This window comes from Lutjanus erythropterus, chromosome 6 (genome assembly GCF_056507025.1).
Source record: "Lutjanus erythropterus isolate fLutEry1 chromosome 6, fLutEry1.hap2, whole genome shotgun sequence".
Lineage (NCBI taxonomy): Eukaryota > Metazoa > Chordata > Actinopteri > Lutjaniformes > Lutjanidae > Lutjanus > Lutjanus erythropterus.
This window is the reverse complement of record NC_139322.1, coordinates 28,395,507-28,422,852: the sequence shown is the minus strand read 5'-3', so window position 1 is coordinate 28,422,852 and position 27,346 is coordinate 28,395,507. Positions and strand designations below refer to the sequence as shown.

The window sequence follows — 27,346 nt, the reverse complement described above, 5'->3', positions numbered from 1 at the left end:
ATACAGTTTTATCTTAACTTATACTACTATTACTATTACTACTACTACTACTACTACTACTACTACTACTACTAATAATAATAATAATAATAATAATAATAATAATGACAATAACATTTTTCTTTATTATATTGTGTAATGATAATTTGAATCTGTGAAGAAATTAAAGCTGTCAGATAAATGTAGTGAAGTAGTACAGTATTTCCCTCTGAAATGTAGAGGAGTAAAAGTAGAAAGCAGAAAATGGAAATACTCATAGTGCAAGTACATCATACCTAAAAATTGTGCTTAAGTGCAGTAGTTGAGTAAATGTACCTAGTTGCATTCCATGTAAACATATGTAAAACTTAAGAAAAACTTTTGATGACAATTAGATTTTCAATCCTTTATTCTGTTACAATTTTTATATGAATGAGACATTCATGCATTAAGAAACATTTTAAAAAGGTCAATGTGGGTGAAGATTGGAGGCTGTACACCTCAACTTTATAAGTATTTATAAAGTTGAACTGTCGGTGAAATCACTGTTAATTTGACATGAAGGCTGTAGGTGTGTAAATTATGAGCACCAAAATATTGATTATATGCTGCGTAGCAAGGCATGTTAATGATTTACAGTCCAGAATCCACACTGGGGTAGATGAAGTTTTGCTTTACTAGTGCTTTGGTCATGCAGTGTCAAATCAAGACAATTCAGTTTATTTGCTGGTTTAAGCCTTTAAAGTCATAACTGAGACGAAAAGTATGTGTTTGATGTACCAGAGTTAAAAAGATGAGTTTGTCTGTCAGTTGAAGCCTCTGTCTGTCTGCAGCACCTGAGCATCTGAAGCGATGGCTATAAATCCCTGTGAGGAATAAAGACAGTGGTCAGCCCAACACAATTTCTTCTCTTTAGATTAAAAATTTCCCTAAAAGCAAAAAATTAACCCAACATAAATACCATTACTGACCTCTTCCATCTTCAGAACTGTGTTGACAAGCTCTGCTCGCTTCATTCTGGGTAAATCAAAACCGTTGCCGAGTTTCTCTGAAACAGAAAAGTGCATGTTGAGTCAAGGACGATGTACAGTTCATACTGAACATTATTATCATCTATACCTGCTAGTTCAGTAGTTGCCACCCTTTTTCTTCGAGCAATCCCTTTTCTGTCATTGAATACACTCACAACCCTTTAGTATTTCATGGATGTTTCATATTATATTCAAAGCATGGAAGCACAGACCAACTGATAAACTGTACAATTAACCCAAATAGTGCACACAGTAACTGCAGGAAGCTTGTGCAAAACAAACGATTTACATCAATTTTGAGCAGATTATTTCCAGAGTTCAGATTACTGATATTTTTAGGAATCTTTTATAAGATTCTCTGTCTTTATTATGTTTTAACAATATTCATAGATACTAAACATGCTTCTTAAAAAAAAATAAATAAAAAAATCAGTGTTATTCTCTCCCTGGTGCTTTGCCATTGCCCTGCTACTTCTTTGGTTGTTTTAACTGCGATCACCTATGAAGCTTTTGGTGACACTTAGTGGGGAGTGGGACCCCTAAGTTGGGCACCAGTGTTCTAGTATGTTGGATCAGTACACACTGTCAGTACAGTGTGTTGCCATATTCTGAAGGAAAAAGTGCTTTGTATGCTTCTGTGTTGTTCTGGCCCAATGAAAATCACATTCAACATTATAAGCATACATAGTTGCTCTTTTTTACTGGAGAAACATGATACATTTCCTACACCGGTCTGGTGCAAATGTCCTCAAGCAGAACAGAAAAATGCCTAATACACCGATCAGGCATAACATTATGACCACTGACAGGTGAAGTGAATAATACTGATTATCTCTTTATCATGGCACCTGTTAGAGGGAGGGATATATTATGCAGCAAGTGAACATTTCGCCCTCAAAGTTAATGTGTTCGAAGCAGGAAAAATGGGCAAGCGCATTGTTGCAGACCATGTACACCCTTTCATGGAAATAGTATTCCCTGATGTCTGTGGCCTCTTTCAGCAGGATAATGCGCCATGCCACAAAGCCAAAATGGTTTAGGAATGGTTTGAGGAGCACAACAATGAGATTGAGGTCTTGACTTGGCCTCCAAATTCCCCAGATCTCAATCCAATCAAGCATCTGTGGGATGTGCAGGACAAACAAGTCCGATCCATGGAGGCCCCACCTCGCAACTTACAGGGCTTAAAGGATCTGCTGCTAACATCTTGGTGCCAGATACCACAGCACACCTTCAGGGGTCTAGTGGAGTCCATGCCTTGACGGGTCAGGGCTGTTTTGGCAGCAAAAGGAGGACTAACATGATATTAGGCAGGCGGTCATAATGTCATGCCTGATCGGTGTAAATCCCTCCCACTAGGTGCCATGATGAAGAGATAATCAGTGTTATTAACTTCACCTGTCAGTGGTCATAATGTAATGCCTGATTGGTGTATTTTTGGAGGAACAGTGATGATTGGAGTGGAGTGTAAATTACTATACTTAATATAAGCTACTAATCTTTCACTTTACTCCCCCAGAGTTGAATTTTATGAATAGAATTACTGGTTAATGACTGAAGTAGAAAACACTCATGAAGTGAGAAGTGAACGCAAAAAGATGAAAAAAGACTCACTGTTCAGGCTTGCTATGGCTGTTGTCACTCCCATCTTCGCAAGGTCTTGGATAGGACCAGTCTGCAAATAAAAATATGTGATTTCTTATAGTCAGTGTCTGATTCTCCTCAAGTAGTGTACATGTAAGGCTGCTGACTGTGACTAACATGAAATGTGATGTAGTTTTTGTCATGTGTCATGTACCTTAAAGGATCCCACTTCACTCACTACCAGCGTCACTGTAAGACTGTTTGAAAGGAAGCAGCATACTTACTTTAAGTTTATGAACCCAGGGTCAGGTGTGTGTGTGTGTTTTAAAACATGCTGATGCTCACTTGTTCATCGCCATGGAGCCCTTCAGTTTCCCATCAGCAACCCACACTTTACCACTGTATCCTGAGTCCTGGAAGAGAGAGAAAAGGAGATTTAAGTTACAGCTGCTGCCATATGTTTTTATTAATCTATGAGTTGTTTATCTGTTTAATCAATTAATTGTATAGTCAGAAATCTGACATTTGAGATGTTGGAACCAGTGAATGTTTAGTATTGTTTGCTTTATAAATGACTGATAAATAATAATAGTGATAAATAATCAAAATGTCCTTAGTCCATTAGTTGCCTGTCAATTACCTAGTCTGATTTATTGAACTTTTAACACTCATTAAAATATATATTGAAAGATTACATTAACCATTACAATGAAGTGACTTGTGCAGAAGACAGCATGTATTCATTTTGTGGGAAGTTTTGTGCCGTCAAACTAAATTGATTCTTTGAGTGAAAATAGTTTCTCTGCAAAATGTATTTTATGTGCTGGTAAAACATCTTTTTCTGTGCTCACACTGTCCCTCAGAATTAAGGCTGAACTAGAAAAAGAAGAAAAAAGAAAAATACACAAATACTTGCATGTATTCATTCTGGGGTATGCAGTGTATCAATAGGCCAGAAAACAAAAGTACTCACAAAATTGAGTTTGAACAGTGGGGTCTGGGTACCATTTGGCTGGATGGCGAAGGCCTTCACAACACTCTTGAAGTCCAGTGTGAGAGCATCAGGCAGGAATGAAACCTGTGGAAACTCTCTGGCGTAAACCTGCAGACTCATCAGCAGACCTGGAAACATCTTTGGAAGCTGCAGAGAGAAAGGAAGTGAATGATAAACATTTAATTCTATAATATTTTACCAACTTTAATGACATGTTTAATGAACAGTACAGAGTGAAATGGGGCAGGAAAGCTAAGAAATATTTTCAATTTACAGGCTTGTGTTATCCTGTCTACTGGAATCTGGTCGACCACTGGATTTGCTCATGTGACAATGTAAAAGACAATATGTTCATAGTCTTTTATGAGTTTAAAAAAACTGCTCTGTACGTCATACATCATGAGTAGCATTCATGAGAAAAATACACCTAATACCTTTTTCTAAATTCCCTCAAAGTTACAGGTCAGTATAGTAGTAAGTTCCATACTTCATTCTCTTTCAAAGTCTTTATTACAGACATTATCTGAGTCTGGACAGTCATGGATGTAAACAGTAACTTGACTGGTTGGTGGAGATGTATAAATGTGAGGCAGTTAATTTTAATTTTTGACAGCTCTGTTTTATATGGCCATCCAGTTAAGAAGAGTGAGAAGGGCTCATGTTAATGTTGTCAGAACTTTGCAAATCTCCTCTGGTTGCATCTGTCAGTTGTGGTGGCACTGCAGTAGGTACTTCACTATCTGATGCCTGGTGGGGATCTGCAGTCTTCTGAGTGACCTTTCCTAGTTAAAACATGAAACTTCAGAAACTTTAGATTAAGTCAAGGCCAACTACCTGTAACTGTTTTAGACAAGAGCAAAGTGATTTTTTTTTCTCTTCATCTCAAATTCACAAACATACACAATCAGTTATGAAGTTGACACTGCTACAGACATTTGATGTCAGGACAGCTAATTGTTATTGTAAAGATCTTGTTCTTCACAGCCATTATTTGGCTCAGTGAGGGAGTGCAGCGAGATCGAGGCAAGCAGCTGGAGTCTCTTTTACTCAAACCAGGACCTGAGGAGGTGAGGTGAGAATGGCTTTGCTGAGTGACAGAGTATTCACAGCTGTAACATAGGTCTCAGTTCCCACTGGAAAATAACTCCCACCTTCTGATTCCCTTTCAGATTGTACAGACTACAACTCAGCTGCATCTTGTACCACTTCCTTCAATGCAGACAGCTGAGTTCTGGAGGACTGTGGGCCGGCCTTGTGAACATCGAGGGCTCACAACTACAGACTGAGAGCACATGGGTATACTGTAAGTAAAAGTTATTAAAGTTGGGGACAATATCAGTGTTCTTTCTGTCTGAAAGCTGTAATATCTGGTCTGATACAAAGAAAATGATCCTCTCTGTATTCAGCATGGAGAAATATATTACCAGATGACTCATCCCATAGGCAAGTACGGCATAGACAGGGAGAGTTATCTCCGCAAATGCTGGACTGAGCCATCCTGATCAATCATGCTGCTCTGCTGAATCATGATGCTTTTCTTTCTCTTATTTTAGTTCAAAAGCTGACTTATTTTTGTTGCATTCCTAAATGTTGCCATTAAAGTTAGTGGAGTTAGTATTAGCTGTGATATCAGGGTAGATTCTGGATATGGCATCTTGTTTGTTTCAGCTTTGTGGAGTGAGCAAAACGCTGGTTTTATTCTGCAGCAACCCCGTCAGTTCCACACAGAGCACAGGAAATTCAACACAGGAAATTCTAAACTCCCAGAACAACGACTACATGAGGATGTTGTTCAAGATCAAAAGATAAAAGTTTACCATAATTATCCAAAGACGCCAGCCTTTCTGTCTCTGTCCACATGCTATTGAAATAAAAGCTTTATCACAACTAAAGAGCTTCGCTATTTGAGATGCTACCACTGAGTTGATATTTTTAGGATAATGTACTGCGCTGTGTATTGTAATAGGGTACTCTTTACTTTTCCTGCCTACTTCCCTGTGTGTGTGCTGGAAAGCCCCTTCCTACCCCATTAACAGCCCCACCTAGTCAGAGAAGTGTGTGCAGTGGAAATGTAAAATAGATCCATGCAGATACCACTTCTGTCCAGGTTTTGAGGTGTTTGGTGGAAACACAGCTTTAGATGTTTTATGTTTTTTTTTTTGTTTGTTTTTTTGGTGTTGGGCAGCAGGGTGACAACAGTGTGACGATAAAATCCTGACCAGCTTGACAGGAGGACAGTATCTACATCGGGAAAGCAAGCTGAAAGGCAAGTTATTACTTCACTGCTATAGCCTTTTTATTCATTTATTTATTTAAACAAAGCAAGTTCCACATGAGCAGAGTTAGATTCACTTTTGACCCCATTTTCACCTAGTATAATACAATATGTGTGATATGTAGCCCATGTTATGGCACAGTGTGATTGGGTCCTCCTGACCACATCTGGAGGTTTTACGAAGTATATAAAGTTCCCCTTACAACTCTTTTTTTTAGAGGTACAGTCAGTAGATTTTTTCTGTTGTAAACACATCACAACATCAAATACCAATGTTTTGGGTTGGTGAAATGTCCTGAGCACAGCCAAACAATGAGAAAAAATAACAAAATACCAGCAGCGATACAACCAGTATCACATGCTTCTAGTGGGTGATAAGTGACGTCTGAAAGGGATTATGTCATATGAGTCTATACATTGTTTTATTTAGGGAAATTATACCTTTAAGAGTGACTGAAGCTGATTTGCCGTGACCTCAAATTAGTCACGCAGGTTTTCTCTTGAGGACAGAGATCCAGTCTCAACAAGAAAGCATTAAAAAGCCTTCCGAATATATATATATATATATATATATATATATATATATATATATATATAGAACTATACCTTCTGAAAACATATGTATAACATTTACTATTATAATCATGTTTGTTTTAAAATGTATTTCTTAATAAAAATGTTGGCCCTTAAAAGTTCTGTCCCAGATTTCATGAGATTTCTAAAAAGGTTTAGCTATACCCTAGGGACCCCTCTCTCACTTCCTGGTTTAAAAAATGTGGGAATACTGCCAAAGCACTGGTCAGCTTTATTAATCAAATAATATCACTATCTGTGTGTCAATCATAACATGTCTCTGTAGCCCATCTAAATCAAAGTTAAATAAAAGTTATGGTTTAAAAATGTGTATTTTGATAAGCATTAAGAGGACTCTTGGCAACTTTTCTACATTTAATAAAAGGAGGTTGGCATGTTAACAGGGTTATTAGCCAAGAGTTTGATTGTGTTTTTATTTCGGTTGTATTCACCTGAATAGACCTTTGGTGTGAGGCTTGATTAAAAGTGCCCTTCATACAAAATTGAAAATACATAGCCTACTTGTGTGCCCTCTCACACATGGAATATGTGGGAAATATGGACACCACGTCACTCTTTGTGGATGCAGATTAGAGTTGTACTTATGTTAGACACTTGCCTTGCAACAGCGGAGCACCAGATCTGATGTTCATATACTGACACTACTTTCGTGTAACAGAAAAGAAGACAGATCAAACTATAGCTATATGAAAAAATGAAGTAAAATTATTAATGTTAATTAATGATGAATAAATAGAAATGTTAATTAATATAACATGTAACTGTCTGCAATGTAATATGCATGTCTTTTCTCTCTTCTTTTGTGGTGTGAACGGTGAAAAGAGCAGATGGAACATTCAATGACAAGAAAAAGGTGAGACTTAAAACAAAGGTCAGCTATTGCAACCTATAACTATGTGTCTGGATTACATTCTGTCATCTGCTTTTTCAAGTAATATATAAACCATGTATTGTACAGGGTGGCTCCCATTTGTCGTCCTGTTTACACTGAGATGGATGCTGGGTACTTCAGCGTTAGCGGTAGCTCTAGTTCTGGTCAGAGGTATGTTCTCAACAGTCTATATTCTCAGTGGGCTTTAGTATGAATGTTGATGAAGCACGTTTTAATAATAATAATAATAATAATAATAATAGTAGTGCTTTTAATAATGTTGAGTAATATCATAGGGTGATTGGTCGAAGAATTCATCACAATATTTTAAAGAAATGTCTTTAATTCAAAACATCAGTTGAGAATACTCAATATTTTGTTTGTTTGTTTGTTTGTTTTTTCCTTTGAGTGAGAGCAGCTATGGTGCCTCTGAGACGGTGTCAGAGAGTGTCTGGAGCAGGGACTCACTTCCATTTTTACAAGAGCAATCTATCAGGTAAGATGTCAACTGGAAAAAATCTTAACTGGGAGATGATGAAATTAGAGTTGTGTGTGTGTGTGTGTGTTGTGTGTCTCACATAATCTTCAGGATGTTCACTGAGAATTTTGCGATTTACAGTATGACAGAAAACACTCTCATGTCCATTTATAATCTGTAAAACAACACTGGTCTTACAAAGAAAAGGGTGTACTTAAAAGGGCCTGACATGCGAGGCTTGTGAGGGCCCATTTATCACTGCTTGCTGCTTTGATTTCAACTTTCTTTGTATCACAGGTCCGATGCCATGTCAGAGAGTGGCTGGTCCAGGGATTCACCTCCAAATTTTAGTCAACAGTCTAACAGGTAAGATGTCAACTGAGGCAGTTTGATTCTTTGTTACTACATGTATTTAGATAATGTCTGCTCAAGATATCATATATGTCAAGATTGATTATTACAACTTAATCATGTTTTTGTAACTAGAAGATGGTTTTCAGAGTGTGAACAAAACATTTTACTGTAAGAGCTAATAGTGACCTTTTAAAAGTATTTTGTAATTTAATTGCAACTGTCTTTGTCTCTCATGTTTTAGGGTGGACAACACAAGTATGGTAAGGATCTACCGTGCACCCCAGAGTAGTAAGAAACATTATCTCAAATGTATGCTTTTTTTAACAGCTTCAGTAAGACCTGAACTGGCCCATAAACCTACAGCCATGTTCCATCTAAAAATATAATTGCACCTTAGCATTAGTATTTTTGAGAAATGCAAATCCTGAAGTAAAATTAGAATAATACTTTATGGGGGACTGTTGATGTTTTTTCTCAAACTGTATTTTTTTGTTAGTTTTGATTGTGAGTTGGATTTTGTCAATATGTCGCTACTTGTCACTTGGTACACTTTTATTCAGTCACAAATTATATAGGCCTACCACCACAGTTTCAGTTGCTCATTAAAATTACTCTCCATCTATCCTCACAGACTTTATCAGTCCAGGTGGCAGTTGGTGTCGTCATAGTTGTGGCAGCAATGCTGTATTTTGCCGGCAATCTTTTTTCCAGAGGTACTACTTTTTTTTTTCTAATTATTTCAATATGATCTAATATATTCCTGCTAAACATTTAGAAATGTTTGCTAAGTAGGGAAATAATTTTCTTTTTCAGAGACGTTGGTGAATCAAGATGTGAAAATTGTGCTGATGAGTGGTTCAGGAGCGGAGAAGAATGCAGTAGAACTAGCTGAACTGCTGAATCAAATCATTAATCTACAAAAACTGAAAGAGGAAACAAGGGTTCAGGTAATTCAAACAAGGGGAAGTAAAAGATCAACTAAATATTCTGGACTCACATGTGTTATCAAGTTCTTTTGTCTAGTACTTACTGTTCTTTTCATAATGTGGTATTTTGTTCAGTTCAGATTACTATGAAATTTAATAAGAGAAAGTAACTGGTAACAGAGGTCAACATGAAGAGGAGTATGTAGCATAAAACTATGATGTAGAATGAGAAGAACAAGCTGCACTAATCCTGAAAACCTATACAATGCCAAAGTGAGTGAGTAATGAGCTAAAAAAAAAAATGTCATGTCAAACATGATATTGTGATTGTATGTGTTGACATCACTTAACCATGGCTGCCTTGTGAACTTCCTTTTGTCACTGTTTGATTGTTTTAAGGACACTGCTACTGATTTTGAATGACAAATCTAAACTCTTAAAGACCTACCACAGAAAATTTTTGATGACTGAGTGTATTTGATATTATATATTATTATTATATTCTATAATGATTATGTGACACTGATTGATTTTGTTGAGCATGACATATATTGTATGCAAATATGTTTTGAATGGATATATGATATAATGTGAGAGATATGAAGAAAACAATTCAGATGCAGTGCTGCAAATATAAATGCTATTTGAACAGACTTGTGTGTCAAACATTTTTATGGAAGAGCTCTTTTCAGAGCCAATTTACTTGTTTTTAATCAAGTATGGATGTCAGATCTGTATTGGTGCATGCAGACATAAAGCCATTCATGCAGAGAGTTATAAAACCCCCTGTGTGAGATCAGTAAAGTTTATGTTCAGTGTTGATGAATACAAGCCCGATGTGGATTAACTTACCTGAGGAACTAAAGGCCCCATTGAACTGGTATTTAGGTGCACAGGACACAGTGGAGGGATCTGAGATGATGAAACAACATCTCTTAATCACAGATATGATTTAAGGCAGAAAGTGACCAATGCTCAACCTTAAGGAGGACATACATGAAAGGATTGTTGTGATGCAAAAGCTGTTCAAGATTTAAACCAAAATTCTCTGCTTTCTTCCTCTATGCATTTTTCAAGTCCACTTACCATGCTGTCATTGATGACGGCCTTAAACACTCCAGCTGTGTAGTATCCGAATGAAGCAGAGTTCAGGGTGAATTCAGACAGGCCTAGTGACAACATGTAGCCAGGCTGGTCAGGCAGAGTGAAAGGCTGGGCCACAAAGGGAGGCTCTGTGTGGGTTTTGATATCGTAGAACTCTCCCTTTAAGCAAAGATGAGCAAATAATCCATCACAGCTATTGGTCACATTTTTGTTGTTTCACATAATTTCTTTTCATGTGTTTTGGTCCTCATCATAAATGATGGTTACCTGAGCTGTTGGAGCCTTTCCCATTTTACAATAAGACTACCCTTATAAATTATTTATAAGGTGTATTATGTGTAAAATTAAGTTATTAATGAAGTTGTTAAGCTTTTATAAATCATTAATAAGTTGTTATAACACATTAGATAAAAAAAGGGGCAACAGTTACCTATTGCTTGCTAGATAGTGAGCCCACATTTAGCCATAGTGTTAAGCCTCAGATCTCATTGTTTTCTTAGCTTACTTTGTCTTCTCCATCAGCAGCCTTTATGCCTCTCAGCTTCATCAGATATTAATTAATGTTAAAGTTCCTACCATTTAACCACTGTCAGCATATCCTAATAGTCAAAAAGTTTCATTTAGCATCACATTAACAACTTGAATAACCAGATTCATAATAAGGCTCTGGCAACATCTACCTTGACATTTTCAGCATAATTTTTAGTATTCAATAATAATAAAACAATTAAAACGGTCAATTTAATTAAAAACAAGATCATAAAAGTATGTTTTGCAAGCCAGGGTTTAACAACATAAGGGACTGGTTTGGAACAGTTGGAAGGGTATAAAAGTGCTAAACCATTTAGTGCCTTAAAAACAAGTGAATGTTACAGGTAGCCAGTGTAATGACACAAGTACTGTGACACATGATGTTGTTTGACATCCTCCTGGACTCATATTCCTCTAATTCTATGTATTTACTCATTCTGTTTTCAATTACTGTATTTTTGTGATTTTGCTGCTCTGTTTATGTGACAGCTATTGCACGTCTGTCCACCCAGGGAGGGGGATCCTTCTTCTGTGCCATCTCCATGAGGTTTCTTACATTTCTTCCCAGTTAAAAGTTTTTTGTGTGTTTTTCCTTACTCTTTCGAGAGTCGCACACTGTATAGAATTTAAAGCCACCTGAGGCAAATTGTGATTTTTGATATTGGGTTATACAAATAAAATTTTCCTGTGTGTGTTTTTTTTCTTTTTTGCTATCATTTTGTTATGCACAGTGGATATTTGCCAGTTATGTGTAAGACTGTAGATTAATTGGTACTAAGTAGTAATTGGATCCTGCCAAATACAGCCCACATCAATGTATGAGAACTGTGTTATAATTCTTAATAGCTGTTTAGTAATTATACATAAATTGTTTACAACCAATTCTAATATTCCAGTTATAAACGATTTATAAAGCATTTACAATGGTAGTCTAATTGTAAAATACTCTTTTTTTCAAAGAAGTGAAAGAACTGCCTGAGAATGTGGACAAAAGTCAGGGGACTTCCACAAAATGAAAACAGAGGACATGAAAGTACTTCTGTGTGTGTTTGCTTACCTTCAGACCCAGATTCAGACTTGAAGTAATAATAACAGGCAGTCCAGTGAGAGGGAGGTCAAGAGTAACATCTTGATCCACATCAAAGGAAACTGTTTAGAATACAAAACATTTGTACACTGAATTATCCCTTTATACATTTGCATACCTGACTGCGCCCTATTTTACTTTTAGTTTAATGTCATTTCTGGCCTGTGAAACTAGTATGGATGTATATTTTGTTTTGTAATAAGGGTCTTTATGAAGACTGCTGCAATACCATTCATGGCCTGCAGGTGGTACTCCAAGTTTACAATGGATTCATTAACATGAGGGCAGATCTATGGAAGAAGAACAAGACAAATGTGTTGCAATGCTCACCACTGAAAATCTTTACAGTAGCATCATCTGATGACCATACAAGATATATGTGACTTCACTGATATATGTGACAAAATATGAGAGAATCACTCACTTGCTCCTGTATTTTACCCCTAATTCGTCCCTTGTAATGCTTCACAAAAGGCTGGAAGATCCAACTATTGACAAATGAAAATGCAGGGCTTATATCTTGACATCAGTGTCACCTGTCTTATCTCCCCCTCTCTGTTATCCTGTTATATTGTCTATTATACTGTACCTGGCTCCACCATGGAACTGTATGTTCACATCTCCGACTTGAGCATCACAGCTGGCACTGGTGACGGACAGATGCCCATTAGGATCTCTCCCCAGCTCCACCACAGAGGTCACATCCACATTAAATATAGCCATGTTGAATGATCCTCCATCATGTCTGAAAATACACAGAAAATACACAGGTGAACATTTATCCAGGATACTACTTTCCACAACTTAGTGCAACAAAATAAAGACATAACATGAAAAGATGTGAAAATTTAAAAACAGTATTAAACAGTTACTTTATTAATTTTTTTGCAGAAGTAACTAGCTAAATTGTTGCCTGAGTTATTGCAATTAGCAGCCCTTTCATTAAATTGAACATTTTGTCCTGTCAGCTGTTCATGTAATTTTACATAAATACAGATAGTATTTCATTTGTCCAGAAACTTTATAAATATTTTGCATTGACCAGTCAGGAACTGGTAGCCATTTAGTTCACGATACCCATCTCCAAAAGGAGAGTGTATGTGCACACACTGAAATGGACTAAACTCAGTGACTTATCCAAGTTATAACTTAACATACACGTATCACAAATAACACCTGATTGAAAATCTATCTTCAGTTTGAAAATATTTCTTCTTTGTTTCTCTTTCTTGCTCCAATACCTTTAATTGGTAATTTATCATTTCTGGCACACTAACTTGCTAACAATAAGCCCTTTTCATCACCACCATATTGATATGAAAGAAATGGACAAGCATAAGTGTTACACTTGATATTAATTACGTTCCCATCCCTTTCGTTGTAGTAGAGCCTTTCTAATGAGCCAACATGCACAAGAGCAGAGCGCTGATTCTGTTTAACCTGAACAGAACCTCAATAAAACTTACTATAATTTGCAACACCTGTGTTAATTCTACTATTTCATGTCAAATGGCTGCTGTGAAAAAGGTCTATTCAAACATTAGTGGCCAAATAATAAATCTGGACTTAGAAAAATGTTGAATGTTTTTGGAAATTCTATTAAAGAATAGTCACAGCTCTGTAGTTCACAGACAAAGACCTGGCCAGTCTATATACACTGATATAAATTAAACAACACAGTGAGTTGCAGACTGCAGATGCCTGCCTAGGCCAAAATATCCCAGTTAGCTGTCACCTTCAACATTTACTGAGTCGTTGACAGGGCAGTGTGTCTCAAACTTTTTGGCCATTTTTTGGGATCTCAAGCTTCTTTTGGTACATCCATATTCAAAAGTCAGAAAAAGTTGATGCCCCCACCCTGCAATTTTTAACACTAGTTGGTGCAGCGACTAATAAAAGGGATCCAAGTTTACTCTTTAAACTCTTTAATTGCACCCTTCCTGTAGTGGCAGTGGCTGCCCATGTTCTGAGAATCACTGACACAGACATGACACTTTTAAAGACACACTTCCTTTTCTGATTGACCACAGATGAACTAAGAACACAAAAACTCTTTTGAACCAGAACCTTAATATCACTTCCTCATTAAGTATTTCTCTGTCAAAGCTTAGAAATTTAAACAACAAGAGTTATATGTAACACTCTTTCCAAACACTTTATATTAGTATCAATACAAACCCTGATTGAACAGCTGTGTGATTACTGACTTCATGAGCAAGGAATTTTTGTGTAGGGCAGTGATTAGGGATGACTCACATTGCACCAAAGTGTGTCCTCCACTCGCCAGTTAGTGCAACACTGAGGCCTGAGATGGATGTCTTGAGTCCTGTGGCATTCTCATAGAACTCAACAGATGGCTCTGGGAAGTCGCATTTTGATATAGTCGTGCTGAAGTGCACATGAGGAGAGCAGAGACAGATGTAAATAGGTACATGGACACAGATCTGAGTGATGTAAATAGGTCTAATGAAATAAATCAACAGGAGAGAAACAGTCTTATTCACCTTGGAGATCTGAAGAATTTGTACTTTACTTGAGTATTTTGATTTTATGCAACTTCAGACATCTACTTGATTACACTTCAGAAGGAAGTATTGTACTTTGTACTCAACTACATTTGTCTGACAGGTTTAGTTTACAATTTGCCATACCCTTTCTGTCCAGTGCAATCTACACATCTCCAAATATGGTGATTTGATTAGTTGCCTTAAGTCTTGAGAAATTTTAGAAGTGTGGTGGTCACAGGACAGTGACACCACAAACATCTGATGATCTTGCACACTCAACAAAAATAGAAAATAGAAAAATATCTGAGATTTCTTCTGTGCACACAAAAAGTTTATTTGTCCCAAATTTTGTTTACAAGTTTGTTAAAATCTGTGTCAGCGAGCACTTCTCCTTTGTCAAGATAATTCATCCACTTGACAAGCTACTGAACAACATGATTATTACAGGTGTAGCTTATGCTGGTCACAATAAAACGGCACTCTAACATGTGCACTTTGATCTGAAACACAGACATTTATCATGCAGTGAATAGTGATAGCATTTTTTTTTTTTTACCAGGAGGGCAAAGTGCCTTACTAGAACAACCTGCTCTGCTTTGTTAAGTACTCATTGCCTTCATTTTTGGGATTTCTTGGGTTTAGGCATGCAGTAAAAGCAGTAAAATGCACCATGCACATTAATGCAGAAATAATAATGGTTAAAAAAAAAAGTAAAACACTAACAAGGACCGTTTTACTGCAGAATGACTACTTTTACTTGTCATACTTAAGTGCATGCTGCCTATATTACTTTGCCTACATTTTTATTTTTTAAAGGCAGGATTTTACTTGCAATGGAATATTTTCAGTTTGATTAGAGTGTTTTTGCATAAATTATCTAAATACTTTTCTACCACTGCTCTTAACCTATATATGGATTTGTGAACTAATTTGTAACTGAAAAGACATCTCTATATTCAACAATATAAATCCTACCCTGTTAGTGTGTAGTATACGTTGCCAAAGACGATGTGGACTGCACCGCTGATGTCAGGGAAAGTGATATTCTCCAACTTGTCCTGAATCCAACCTGCACCTACATGCTTTCCTGGGACAAACAGCACACAAATGAAGCTTTAATACTTTTACTTGTAAAGGAAACATTTCTCATGTTCTGATCATATAGTAAAATTTTATAGGTTTCTTTATGAAAATAATCATGAAGCAACTGTGTGTTTAAACAAACTTAATAACTGAGTGAACAGCCCTATCTCACATTGCCTTACCGTACTGAAGTCCTTTATTGGTCAGAATGACTTGCACTGCAGGATTTTCTCCACTGGCAGAAGACGTGAGCATGAGCACTACTATCATGGACAGAAGCATTTTCCTGGATTCCCTGTGGTGCAACAGCTTTACTGAAACATCAGTTCTAAAAAGAAAAATGTTACTCACAATGAACCTGTTTAATGGTATTATGTAGCCTACCTGAGTTACTGCAGAACAAAAAGTACTACTTGCCAGTTTGACAGTCAACTCCTGAAGTCTTCACTGTTGCTCTGCCACTGAGCTGCAGCTTTTGATTTCAGTATATGAGAAGTGAAACTCGCAGACATCTGACAATAGGCAGGAACTGACGCTGGTGTGTGTCAGTGTAACCAACAGGAAACTGCTTTTTTGGAATCTGCTCTGTCTGTGTTAACCAAATAATTGGTAGAGCTAAATGTGTAAAACAAAAAAAAAATGCTCACTATATTCTAAATAGTCTTATCAGAAATGATCTATTCTTATCAGAAATCATTTGAAAAACATCCCATATACTTTGAATAAAGACATTTTATGGTCCACTAGCAATACAAAGATATGATGTCCTGTTCTGTTGACTTTATACATTCTTTAATATTTTAGGTAAGTAACCTAATGTCTTTAAAGGCATTGGGGTGAGATCCAGACTCACAAAAATCCACATCCGTTTTTTTTTTTTTTTTTTTTTTTTTTTTTTTCCTGAATTCACAGGTGTGGTGACTTGGAGATGCCAAGCTGATTATGATTATGTAACAGTGGCAGGTTTTAACATGTCTACCAAAAACCTGTTTTTGGGCCTCTGCAGCCTTTTGAGGACTCTTTAAACTGGCAGTTGTAGCTGCATGCTACATGTAATTTGTGATCTGGCACAAAAATAAACTAGCTGACTGAGTTTGAAAGGACAAGTTAAGGTAATTTTGTAATGATTCAAAAAAATGAGCTTTTCTAGTCAAATAAACTTGATTAATTCAGTTGTACATAAGACAATTTGATGAATAAGCTTAAGATATTAAGTTGAACCAACATTTCTTCAGTCATACTGATGGACATTTATTACACTTAACTTTTATTATAATTTATTACATTTTAAATAATGGGACAGAAACTGAAATCAATACTAACCTTCATCATGGCTCACAGTGTTTTCATCACTGTGAAAACAAGAGACCATGACTCAACAAGTTTTTATCATATATGTTTTCTTCAAATTATAAAAAAGAAAGGTCTTGGGAGAATTTTAACTCTTAAACAATGCATGCTGGGAAGTCTGCTAATTTTCTGGTCATGTTTCTTTAGAAACTTAATATGAGTGGACTGAACTCTGCAAAGAGCATTCACTCAGCTCACCATTTCAAGTCAAAACTTTAATTAACTTGGATAAATAAAATGTGTATTTCGTTAAGTTAATGAGAAAAGATTGTCAGGTCCACTAAATTCCCTCGTTATTTTACAGTGTAGTAGATAACTAAAATTGACTTGTCTTGAACAGTGCAGCTGAAACCAAAAGCCTTATCTTTGAATGCCCAGGTTGTTATTTTTAAAAAAAGGGGAAGCTTAAATAGCCTTTTTAAAAAGAGGAAGTTTAACAGTACAGTAAAAATGAAAGAGAAACACGAATAAGCAAAGCTTCTCATGGGTTGACCCTGGCTACACTTCAATGAAACATTAGAATCACCAGCCATAAAATATTTGATTTATTTATCTCTTAATTCAACAAATACTCTTTGTCTCACACACCATGATTAGTTCCATTGAATCACAATTAACAAGGTCAATAGGAAGAGAATATTATGAGACAGACATTTTTCATATAACACAGTTAAGGACCCACTTGCTTGCACTTTGAATTCACTTCATCCAGAATGACACTTGAAACACCAAGAAAACAAACGAGCCAACGAGGACTACTATAGGCATTAAGATGGAAAATAAAACACAAAACAAACTGAAAAAAAATCTGTTCCAACAACTACACATAAGTTATTCATGGTTTATTACAATCCAAAGAGCACCATCTGATCTGATGGGTGCCTTGGTCCTATTTTTCTCTGAAGTGGGATTAATGATATATCTATAGCAGCTCAAAAACCAATAATAACATATTCACTCCATTGTTTTCACATATTTCATTCCCCAGATATAAACACGTACACACTCACAGGTAGATCCATGACGGACATTTTCACTGGATCTTTGACAACTTTGCATGAAGACTGATATATCTGGACAGGCTTGTTAATGCCCGCATATTTAATAATCACCTCCTTTTCATGCGGAGGCTGTGTTCCTCTGTCCAGTTCATAAAACGTGTTTTCTGGAAGTGAACTACTTTACACTATGATTGTAGAGTTTATTATTGCACATTATCACGAAGGCAAAATAAAAAGATGTACATTTCACACAAATAATCCTCCTCATGAGCTTAGTGGTCAACTTGATGATTTGATAAGGTCTGCCTGCCCGAGTGCGGCATTTTAGGACATCGCCATTCATTAAAGGTAAATCTCTGAAGCTCTCAGTCATGGATATTGTATCTGAACGCCTCTATGAGCCCTTCAATTGAATGAATGAAGCCAGATATGGCACATATGCCTCCAATAACAAAAATGGCAACGTCAAAGAAGACGTGGTGCCACAGGAGATTCCTCCATTGGAGCTTCAGGTGGAAAAGGCTGGGCAAGAGGAAGCACAGGCCAGCGCCGGTGAGACTCCCAGTTAAACCCATAAGGAGGGCAAAATGGGGGACAAACACGGCCATGAGCAAGGTGAAGACTACCAGGGCGATTCGAAGGCCCAGACCCCATGATTTCAGCTGCCCACCGGGGCCGTAGCAGTCAGGGAAGAGCGCTCTCCCACCATCCTGGAACAAGGATTTCTCCAGAACCTCGACTGCAGCAAAGAATGGCAGCGGGTAAGATAACAGCGCCTTGGCGACGAGGAAGATGTTCACCACAGCCCGGATGGTTGAAGGCAGGTTATCCGTGATGACCTCTTTGGTGGCGTCTGCCCAAGTCAAGTAGGCCACCAGGGCGAAGAGGCCCTTGAGGACGCAGGCTGCGATGTGAGACCACTCCATCATGCAGTGGAACTCGCTGGGTTTCTGCATGTTTCCTTCCAGTGAGGGCAGAAAGATCTGGGAGGTGTAGCTGAACACGATGATGCCGATTGAGATAGGGAACTTCTTCACATCGATATAAAACTTGACCTTCTCCCAGGCCCACTCCCGCGCCCTAGAGAGGCAGTAGGCAACCACCAGGATGTTAATGACGAAGTGCGCCAGGGTACAGAGCAAGCTGAACTTGGACACGGCCTTCAGGTTCTTCAGGAACGCGCACGGCAGGAGCGCAACCGTGGCCACGACGGACCAGGCTTTCTGGGAGACGGGAAACCCCGGGAAACTGTTGTACATCAGGTTGCCACTGACCACGACATAAAGAATACACGTCATGACCAGTTCGATTATCTGAGCCACGTTCACGACGTGCCCGCCCAACGTGGGGAAGCGGGGGGCGCAGCAGGCATTGGCGATGTCCACGTAGGAGTCCCTGACGCGCACTTTGATGCCGTCCTCGTTCTCCTCGTACAGACACGCGATGAGGATTTTGCCGGTGTAGCAGCACACCACAGCCGCGAAGATAATGAGGAAGAGACCGAGGTAGCCGCCGTGGAGGATGGCGTACGGCAGGCCGAGGACGAACATGCCCTGCGGACAGAGAAGCGCAGTTGAGTGGTAATGGACGAGGCCCACATCGCAGTGACAGGCCGAGCCAGCCCAGGCATGCAATGACTGGCTCACACAGCTCACATCTTACATAAGAACAGGAACAAAAAATATATACATTTTGCGTAAAAATATGAACAAAGAATAACAATACAACGCAGAAATGTGTGGTGTATTACGGCTGATTCATTTACAATGCGTGCATCATCAGACTAACCATCCTTTATTTTCTTATTCACATCGTCCTTGAAAAATAGGCCTTTCGTTTGCATAGGCTATAGACTGAATTAAGAAATGTAAAAAGACATTAAAAAACGACTTTTTAAAATTAATTTGATTACAACTTCAATTTGATGCAGACTCTGATAACCACGTGGGTTCCATTCAGCCTCAGGGCTATCAAATTGAAGCAGGCCCTGCCTGCAGCTCCGCTGATAAAAAGATTTGAATAAATAAATTCTAAGACCCACTAGCTGCAATGAATTAACTCACAAACCATGAATTAAATTCTGGAATGCATTTAATTCTGGTAACATTTAGCACATTTTAATACATTTAAAAGCTCAATATAATTTTAATAGACAATATTGAGCGCATTGCTTTATTCTAATCTTGGATTGTGTGAAATGATGTGCACCCCCGTCTTTCTTCTCGCAATAATCTTAAATCTTAAAATAGAAAATCTTCAAGGTGACTTTTTGTCCAGTTGCAGGCCTGCTCAATGCAGTACATGGTGCTTTAGCATCCACACATGCAGGATGAGAGTAATCGATGAGTGTAATCACATGTACCTGAATGGCATTGGTGACGTTCCAGCCAGCTTCCCATGTCGTGATTTTTGGTTTGTCCTCGTCCAGTGACCCTCCTGTCTTCAGGGACGAGGGCCTCCGGCCAGTGCCGTCTCTCTGGTAGTGGCTGTCTCCCTCCAACTCCCCCTCTCCCTCCATGTGTCCTCCTTCCTCCTCTCCCTGAAGGACATCCATTTGCATCCCTTGCCTGTAGTCATAATCCAAGTCGTCGCACTCGGCGAAACCCAAGCCCTCCTCGTCCGTGGCGGCCTGGAAGCCCAGACGGGCGAACACCCCGCTGACCTTGGCCTGAGATTTGTTGGACACCGTGTGGGCCGCATTGGTCAGCTTGTTGGTGAGCTTGTGTCGTATTAGATGAGCCATCTTTATCTGAATAAAATACGCTCTTCAGCTGGAAATGATTCTACTGAGTAAAAAGCAGAGATGCAGGTGCATGCAGGGTGATTTATTTGCCTTTTTTTTTTACCTGCTACTGTAAAGTCATGCCTGTTGCCTCGTCGATGTCGTCAAGTCAGCTAACCAACCTTCTAACGGCAGCCTAACCGTTTCACCCAAACCGTAAAAAAAAAAAATCCTCAGCCGCTTTTCTTCACTTGCTCATCCATATTACTCCATCAAAAACACTCCTTGGCATCTGCTTCAACGAAGAAATGCCCCAACAACGAAATATGTCCTCATTTGTCGTTAAAAAAGACGATTTTTGATCCTTTTTTTCCAAGCAGTTTTGTCAGTTGGGGGTCCTGTTGGTGACAGCACGAGCGCTGGAATCTCAGACTGCATCACCCAATGAGAGGAGAGGGAGAGCGCGCGAGGAGCGTGCACGTGTCTGTCCGCATAGAGTGCCAGTAACGGTTCGACTCGCGCACAGGAGAGCTGTCACGGAGAGAAAGAGAGAGAGAGGAGGGGTAGAGAGAGGTTGACCCTCTCAGCGGGATGTTATTTTACCGGCAGAGTAATCACGAGGATATAACGGTCGACCAGGTCATTTGAAGGCAGCAGTATTACAGAAGTGCTCCTGACATTATGCATGAATGAAAAGATCAAACATCTCACCTGCTTTCATGTTGCATCCTGTCAACAGGTCGACAGGCACTGCCGTCAACAAACAGCAGGCATAATGCATAAATACTAAATAAATATCCGACAAGGCCGTCTACTGAAATGCACTGAATTGAAAACAATATTATTACATTTTTACGTGACAGTTTTTATCTTTAATTCTGCGGTATACCAACAATTTTGTAGTAATAAACGCTATATATAAACCATTCAAATACACCCTTTTCACAGTAGCAATTTTGACATGAAATAGTAGAGATAACACAGGTTACCAATGATAGTAATAAATGTTCCGTTGCATTCAGGTCAAACAGAGTCAGAGTGCTGCTATTCAAAGGATTCAAAGGTTTTATTGTCATATGCACAAATAAACAAGTTATAAGTAAAATTAAATTCTTAGTTCGCTATGCCTTTCTACCTGGTGCCGTCAATTATTCTATTTTCAGGTATATAAATATAGGCCTACTAGAAACTTAAGTTTGATAAATAAGAAAGAAAAACGAAAGAAAGAAAGAAAATAAACAAGAACGTGTTGGTTCACTAAAGGCTCTGCTATACTAAATTAAGCAGAATCCTAATTAGTATAATTGTTTGCCTTACTATTTCATACCATAATGGCTGCCGTGAAAAAGATATATTACCAGTGCGAAAAGGATCTATTTTTTCTTCGTTAGAAAAAAACAATGTTCCGCCTCAACTCTATTTTAACATATGTCATGATGTTTAACATCTTAAATTCGTGAAATGAAGCACGCGGACTGCAGGAAGTCTGAGACTGCGTAAAGTCACACACACACACACACACACACACACACACACACACACACACACACACACACACCTCGTGGTATTTTCTCCAATATGAAGACACAAGGCCTTACGATCCACGGGTAATAGGCTAATTCAATCCTGTTTCCAAATTATACATAGACTAGTATCTTTGCCATCACGAAATATTTTCTGAATTTTCAAATAATGTTTTATTATTTGTTCTTACATATTTTTATTAGAGATAATCTACGATACTTGTGTCAAAAAATATAAAATAGGCCCCAACTTCATATTCAAACATTTAAATTACGGGCACCGTTTACCCAGGTTTGCGTGTTTGAATTTCTCATGAATGCAAACCTCTACAGATTTGAAGTTTCCATCTCATTTAACAGCTTGATTCCAGATGAGTATGTTCAGCAGGCTGTGCAAGAATGCAACTCGTTGATGATATGATGAACACATCCTGCAGCTGGCCTGCTGCAGAGCACCGACACAGCACCACGGACAGCTCCTTCAACAGATCACACTCATCCTCAGCCTTTTTTTCTTTCACACTATTTTTTTTAAAGAGTCCGTCCATTTAACACACCATGCGCGTCATCTAGCAAGTAGGGTATTTTAATTCTTGTCTTTTGGTGGGCTGCCTTTAATAAAGATGTGCACAGGAAAAAAAAATCTCAGCGGGAGAGTTTCCTCTGCACCTCAGCTCTAATCCTCAGGAATACGAAACACCTCGTCTTTGCCTCCATAATCTGCTGTGACACGGCTGAGCAAAACTGCCATCAATTTTTTTTTTGCAGGCTGCTTGCAGAAATGTAGCCCAATGTGGCAGGAAGGATGAAAAATAAAAAAGGAAGGCTGAAAAATCAAGACATTCCTACGACAGCAGCCATTAATGAGTTTTAAAATTCTGCTGATTAACCATCGGTCAACCAAAGCAAAAAATTTAAATTTTTTAGATGGCTAATTTAAATTAACACGGCGCAAACAGAAAGGACAAAAAAAATAAGAAAAGCAAGACAATATTTTACGAGCTACATTAAGACAAAAACCGTGACATGGACGAGAGGTCTAAATTTAGAAACCAGCCAGAGGACAGAGAAAGTTCCGCATATTTTCATGCTTGGCTTGGGCTGCTTTGCCAGCTGCTATTTGCGTTCAGGCCCACACAGTGTTTGTTAGTGAGTGTGTGTCATCCATGTCTGCGGGTATGTGCGTGTGTGTATATGTGTGTGTAGGGCAGTGAGGAAATAGGGAGAGTCCTTGAGGCATCTCTCCTTCCCCCATCACATGCACAGTCCCCAGGCAAACGCTGGGACAGAGGATCGGCTGCAAATGTCACACACACACGCAAAAACGCAAGCACGCAAAATACATACTACCTTACCCCAAATCTGCAAAATTAAATCTACATCTATGGCGAAATGTGAAAGACGAGAATGTTGAAATAAAAATATGCAGTAGAAATATAGCATCGTTTTACAAATATGAAATATAATGAACGGAATATTGGAAAAAAACAAAAACAAAGCCACAATAAATTCTCTTCAACACATAGATGTATTTCTAAGCTACTTCCTCGTGACAAAATGGATTTCCAGTCTCCTTTTTTCTTTGAAAGGGCTGTAAGATTGGTTGCTGGGGCGACCAATTTAGCTTCTAAAGGCTACAAAGCGAAGGATTAATTCAGGTTCCGTGTGTGTGTGTGTGTGTGTGTGTGTGTGTGTGTGAGTGAGTGAGTGAGTGAGAGACAGCAAGATAGAGACACTCAGAGAGGGGAGTTGCAAGCACGCCCGGTTCAATGTGTGTGTGTGTGTGTGTGTGTGTGTGTGTGTGTGCAGGCCTGAGATACGGAGGGGCTTATACCCTCGTCTAACAGCCGTGCAGTGCTGACTGGGAGCAATAATCTCTGATAGTTGCCATGGCCACAGTAATTGGACAGGGTGTGTGCATGTGTGTGTTGAGATTTTAGAGAAAGGAGATTTTCTCAGCACGTTTTTTTTTTCCTGAGAGCCTCGATTGATGGAAGAATAATTAAAATATTTGAATCAATCTTAAACCCTTGCCTCACTAGTGAGTGACAAAAGAAAATACAAAATATCAGGTGTAGAACAGTCAGGTAGCGTCTGTCTCTACCTGAGCTGCATAGTCATGAGAATTAATTTTTTATGAAAAATATGTTTTGATGAATAAATATGTTTTTGCGCACCTGCATCAGGAGCTTTATACGTGAATGAATCGGATCGGTTAATTCATGCACATGTCAAATCAATTTGGTTTCAAAGTGCCTTCTTTTATAATAAGTTCTTTTTACAGCAATCTTTTTAATTTTTCACAAAAGGAAACGTCTAGTGAAGAATAGTGAAATTATAATGGGCGAATTCCATTTAGCTGCTTCAGTTTCAGGGTCGTGGTATTGAATAGAACTAAGCCATCCATAATCTTGTTATTTACTGTTCTTACTATGACAAGAACTGAAACTGCCTGTTGTGAAAAAAGTGCTGCTTATAGGAATCTAGAAATCAAAGTGATAAATGAACAAATTATGAATATTAATAATGCCTCATCCAGTGGTGTGGTGAATATTAGATCAGATTTAAAGCAGGTGAGGTGAAAAAACACTTTGCAAAAGATAAAGAAACTAGAATTACCCTGGGATGTATGCCATGCCAACCAATCAAGTTGCAGTTTACAGGTCTGGTCAGACCCCTATAAAATATGTAGTCAAGACCACCCACACAGAAATTTAGTAAATGGTATTAAGAGGTTTTCGTTTCTTTCTTTCTTTCTTTTCTTTTTTTTTTTTTTTTTTTTTTTTGCCAAAATGGAAGGTATCATTATATTGTTATCATTCCAGTGAATAATTTCTAATGAGAAACATGTTGTCTTCACTTAGAGACTATTTTTACAGAGCAGTGCAGAGGACTGATGGAGAGGTTCACTTCACTTTGTTTTATTGTATTTTATCCTATTTTTGACATAATTAGCAAATTAATTTTTGAGTTACACAAAACAACAAAACATGTTTTGACCTTTAACCACCAAAATCTAATTACTTCATCCAAGAGTCCAAGTGGTCATTTAGTATTGCGTTCACAAGAATGATGAAATGGTAGATTCTGCTTATGTGCTTTATCAGTAGCCATAAGGTGACCTTGTTGCCAAATTGGCTCCAATGGTCACAATTTTCCACGAGCCCAAAAAACACTTTTACCCATAAGCAACCATTATAAAAGAGACGTGTGTGAAAGTGCTGACAGGACACCTTGAACTGCAAACAAGGTCAGTTATGAGTGTTTCTATTATGAATTTTTGATCCATGTAGTTTTTAAATTTGTGAAGTCAAACTAGAGCAGAAAAAAGTCATTTAAAAATCTATGACTTCATAACAATATTACGTCTACGGGCAAAGTGGGAGCTCGTGGGCAAGGGGGAAAACACTCCTGAGCATATTCTGTGGGCCAGGCCTTAATGAGGAAGTAAACCAAGAAGCTAGCAACTGAATGGGTGCCATCTTTGCATACACTATGGAGTTCCTTGCCTGCTTTATGCCTCACGTGCGCTGTAGGTGTAGTAGCCAGTGAATCCATGAATGCTCTGCTTACGTTACATGTTCAACGTAGCCAATGTGTTACCTTTTTTAATGAATGTATTTTCCAGTCCTGAGTGGTGCTTTTTCTAACACAAGCAGTATCGTGAAAAAATGTAGTCAGCCAATGATATAGCCCAGTCATTTCTGTGAAAGTAACACAAGGTTACTACTGTAAGCTAATTAGCCAGGAATACAAACATTTGCAGGTTACATTAGAGCAGACACACACACATTCCCTCACACTTTTGCTCTTGTGTTGTTGGTTTTGTAAAGTATTAAAAAAAAAAAAAAGACACCACCGATAACTCTTTACATATCATTTTAGATTATGAACATCGCTGCAGTATGTGCAGAAATCCAAAACTGGACAGGCCTATATGCCCATAAGGCTGCTGTGATTGGACAACTGCTGTTCGAGGGCGTAATTAGTCAATTCCTAGCATAGCTCCACCCATCTTCAACCTGACTGGTCTAATCAGTCCGAGTAATCACCACACATCACTAAAATTTTAAATACTTGCTCTCTAAAGACAGTGGCTGAAAATAGTGCTGTACAGACATATTCATCTCATCCACTAAACTAGACAGCGATTTCCAACATGAAACGCACACACACAGACACACACTATTATTTGAATATCTGTATTTTTAGAAAACCTCTTCCCTCACACACAATCACATGCACGCACACACTCACACATATACATGAATGCATGAATAGTGACAGGTGCACAAACACATTAATCACTCTATGGCCCAAAAAGATCTGCTGGGCTTACAGGGCCAGAGAGTGAAGAGAGTGATAGTGACAGACTCTGTGTGTGTACAAGTTGTGTGTCTCTGTGTGTGTGTGTGTGTGTGTGTTTTTTTTTCTTTTTTTGTATGTGAGGGAGAGATGGGAGAGAGAGGGAGAAAAAGAGAAAGACAAAGAGATAGTGTGTATGTATGTGTGTCTCAAAGAGGAAGTGTGTGTGTGTGTGTGTGTGTGTGTGTGCAGGAGGCGTGACAGGGTGCTGAGGAGAGTCATGGAGGTTGCAGGGGGTTTTGTCCGCAGTGTGGCTCTGATATATCAGAAGTGCTCAGAGTCAGGGCCGTTACATAAACTGGGCTCTCTCATTTCTTCACACACACATACACACACAGAGCTTTCTTTTCTTTTCTCCTGCCTGTTTTTTAACCAGTCACTGAATCTGTGAATTCACAGGCAGATCACAGTCTGTTTTTCTGACTGATCTGCTTAATTATCGTCATTCTAATGAATTAAATTAGACTTTGAATGTATAATCCTGAATTTCTCACTACAGAGTGTATGATATTTACAAAAAAAAAAATCTGTGTTGTCATAACAACAAGAAGGAAATGAATCCATTTCATCATCCAGTGATTCACAATCATGCACTTAATCTTTACTGACAGATGTTTCCTTCCTCAGAGCATTCTACACAAAAAACAACATAGTGTCACACAAAAGTCACAGTCTTTTACCACCACTACAAAACAGCATTTACATATGTTCTATAAGTGAACTTGTGGTTGAGGAGTTGCTGGTTCTAATCCCTGGAGTCCTCTTTGCTGTAACTGTGAGGAAAACGTGATTTTCTCATTGCTGCAAATGTACCTGTGAGCAATGTGAAAAAGAGACTGTAGTGGTAAAAAAAAAGAGTATAGCATACATCAGCATAAAAAAAATAATTATTTTTTAAAAACTGCCAATTGTAACACTCAGTTCCTCCAATCAGAAACAACCTAGAGTGATGACACTTATTCTGCACATGCTCAGTAAGATTCTTTC

At 38.3% G+C, this 27,346-nt stretch overlaps 3 protein-coding genes across 5 annotated transcripts; 1 reads left to right on the top strand and 2 right to left on the bottom strand.

Moving 5' to 3' along the window:
- Positions 1-365: 365 nt before the first annotated feature.
- On the bottom strand, positions 366-15,837 carry bpifcl (BPI fold containing family C, like). Its single transcript, XM_084721535.1, has 15 exons — positions 15,581-15,837; positions 15,291-15,402; positions 14,065-14,196; positions 12,398-12,553; positions 12,233-12,296; positions 12,038-12,098; positions 11,779-11,870; positions 10,173-10,349; positions 9,939-9,998; positions 3,568-3,735; positions 2,940-3,007; positions 2,809-2,851; positions 2,625-2,685; positions 951-1,027; positions 366-845 (listed from the first exon to the last, which is right to left on the bottom strand). Exons 1-15 carry the CDS (start codon positions 15,678-15,680, stop codon positions 786-788), a joined length of 1,431 nt encoding a protein of 476 aa, XP_084577661.1. The 5' UTR covers positions 15,681-15,837; the 3' UTR covers positions 366-785.
- LOC146325481 (uncharacterized) lies at positions 3,742-11,399 on the top strand. Of its 3 annotated transcripts, XM_084721533.1 has the most exons (9): positions 3,742-5,854; positions 7,285-7,310; positions 7,416-7,499; positions 7,738-7,824; positions 8,104-8,172; positions 8,402-8,420; positions 8,792-8,873; positions 8,974-9,107; positions 11,211-11,399. In XM_084721533.1, exons 2-9 carry the CDS (start codon positions 7,285-7,287, stop codon positions 11,265-11,267), a joined length of 558 nt encoding a protein of 185 aa, XP_084577659.1. In that variant the 5' UTR covers positions 3,742-5,854; the 3' UTR covers positions 11,268-11,399. The 3 variants fall into 3 exon arrangements, with proteins under 3 accessions (XP_084577659.1, XP_084577657.1, XP_084577660.1); XM_084721531.1 differs by lacking the exon at positions 11,211-11,399 and having other exon boundaries at positions 8,974-9,478; XM_084721534.1 differs by lacking the exon at positions 11,211-11,399 and having other exon boundaries at positions 8,402-8,448; positions 8,974-9,478.
- Positions 15,838-17,270: 1,433 nt separating the features above from the next.
- LOC146325479 (vesicular inhibitory amino acid transporter-like) lies at positions 17,271-20,679 on the bottom strand. The gene is made up of 2 exons (XM_084721530.1): positions 20,112-20,679; positions 17,271-19,302 (listed from the first exon to the last, which is right to left on the bottom strand). Exons 1-2 carry the CDS (start codon positions 20,490-20,492, stop codon positions 18,115-18,117), a joined length of 1,569 nt encoding a protein of 522 aa, XP_084577656.1. The 5' UTR covers positions 20,493-20,679; the 3' UTR covers positions 17,271-18,114.
- Between the last annotated feature and the right edge of the window lie 6,667 nt (positions 20,680-27,346).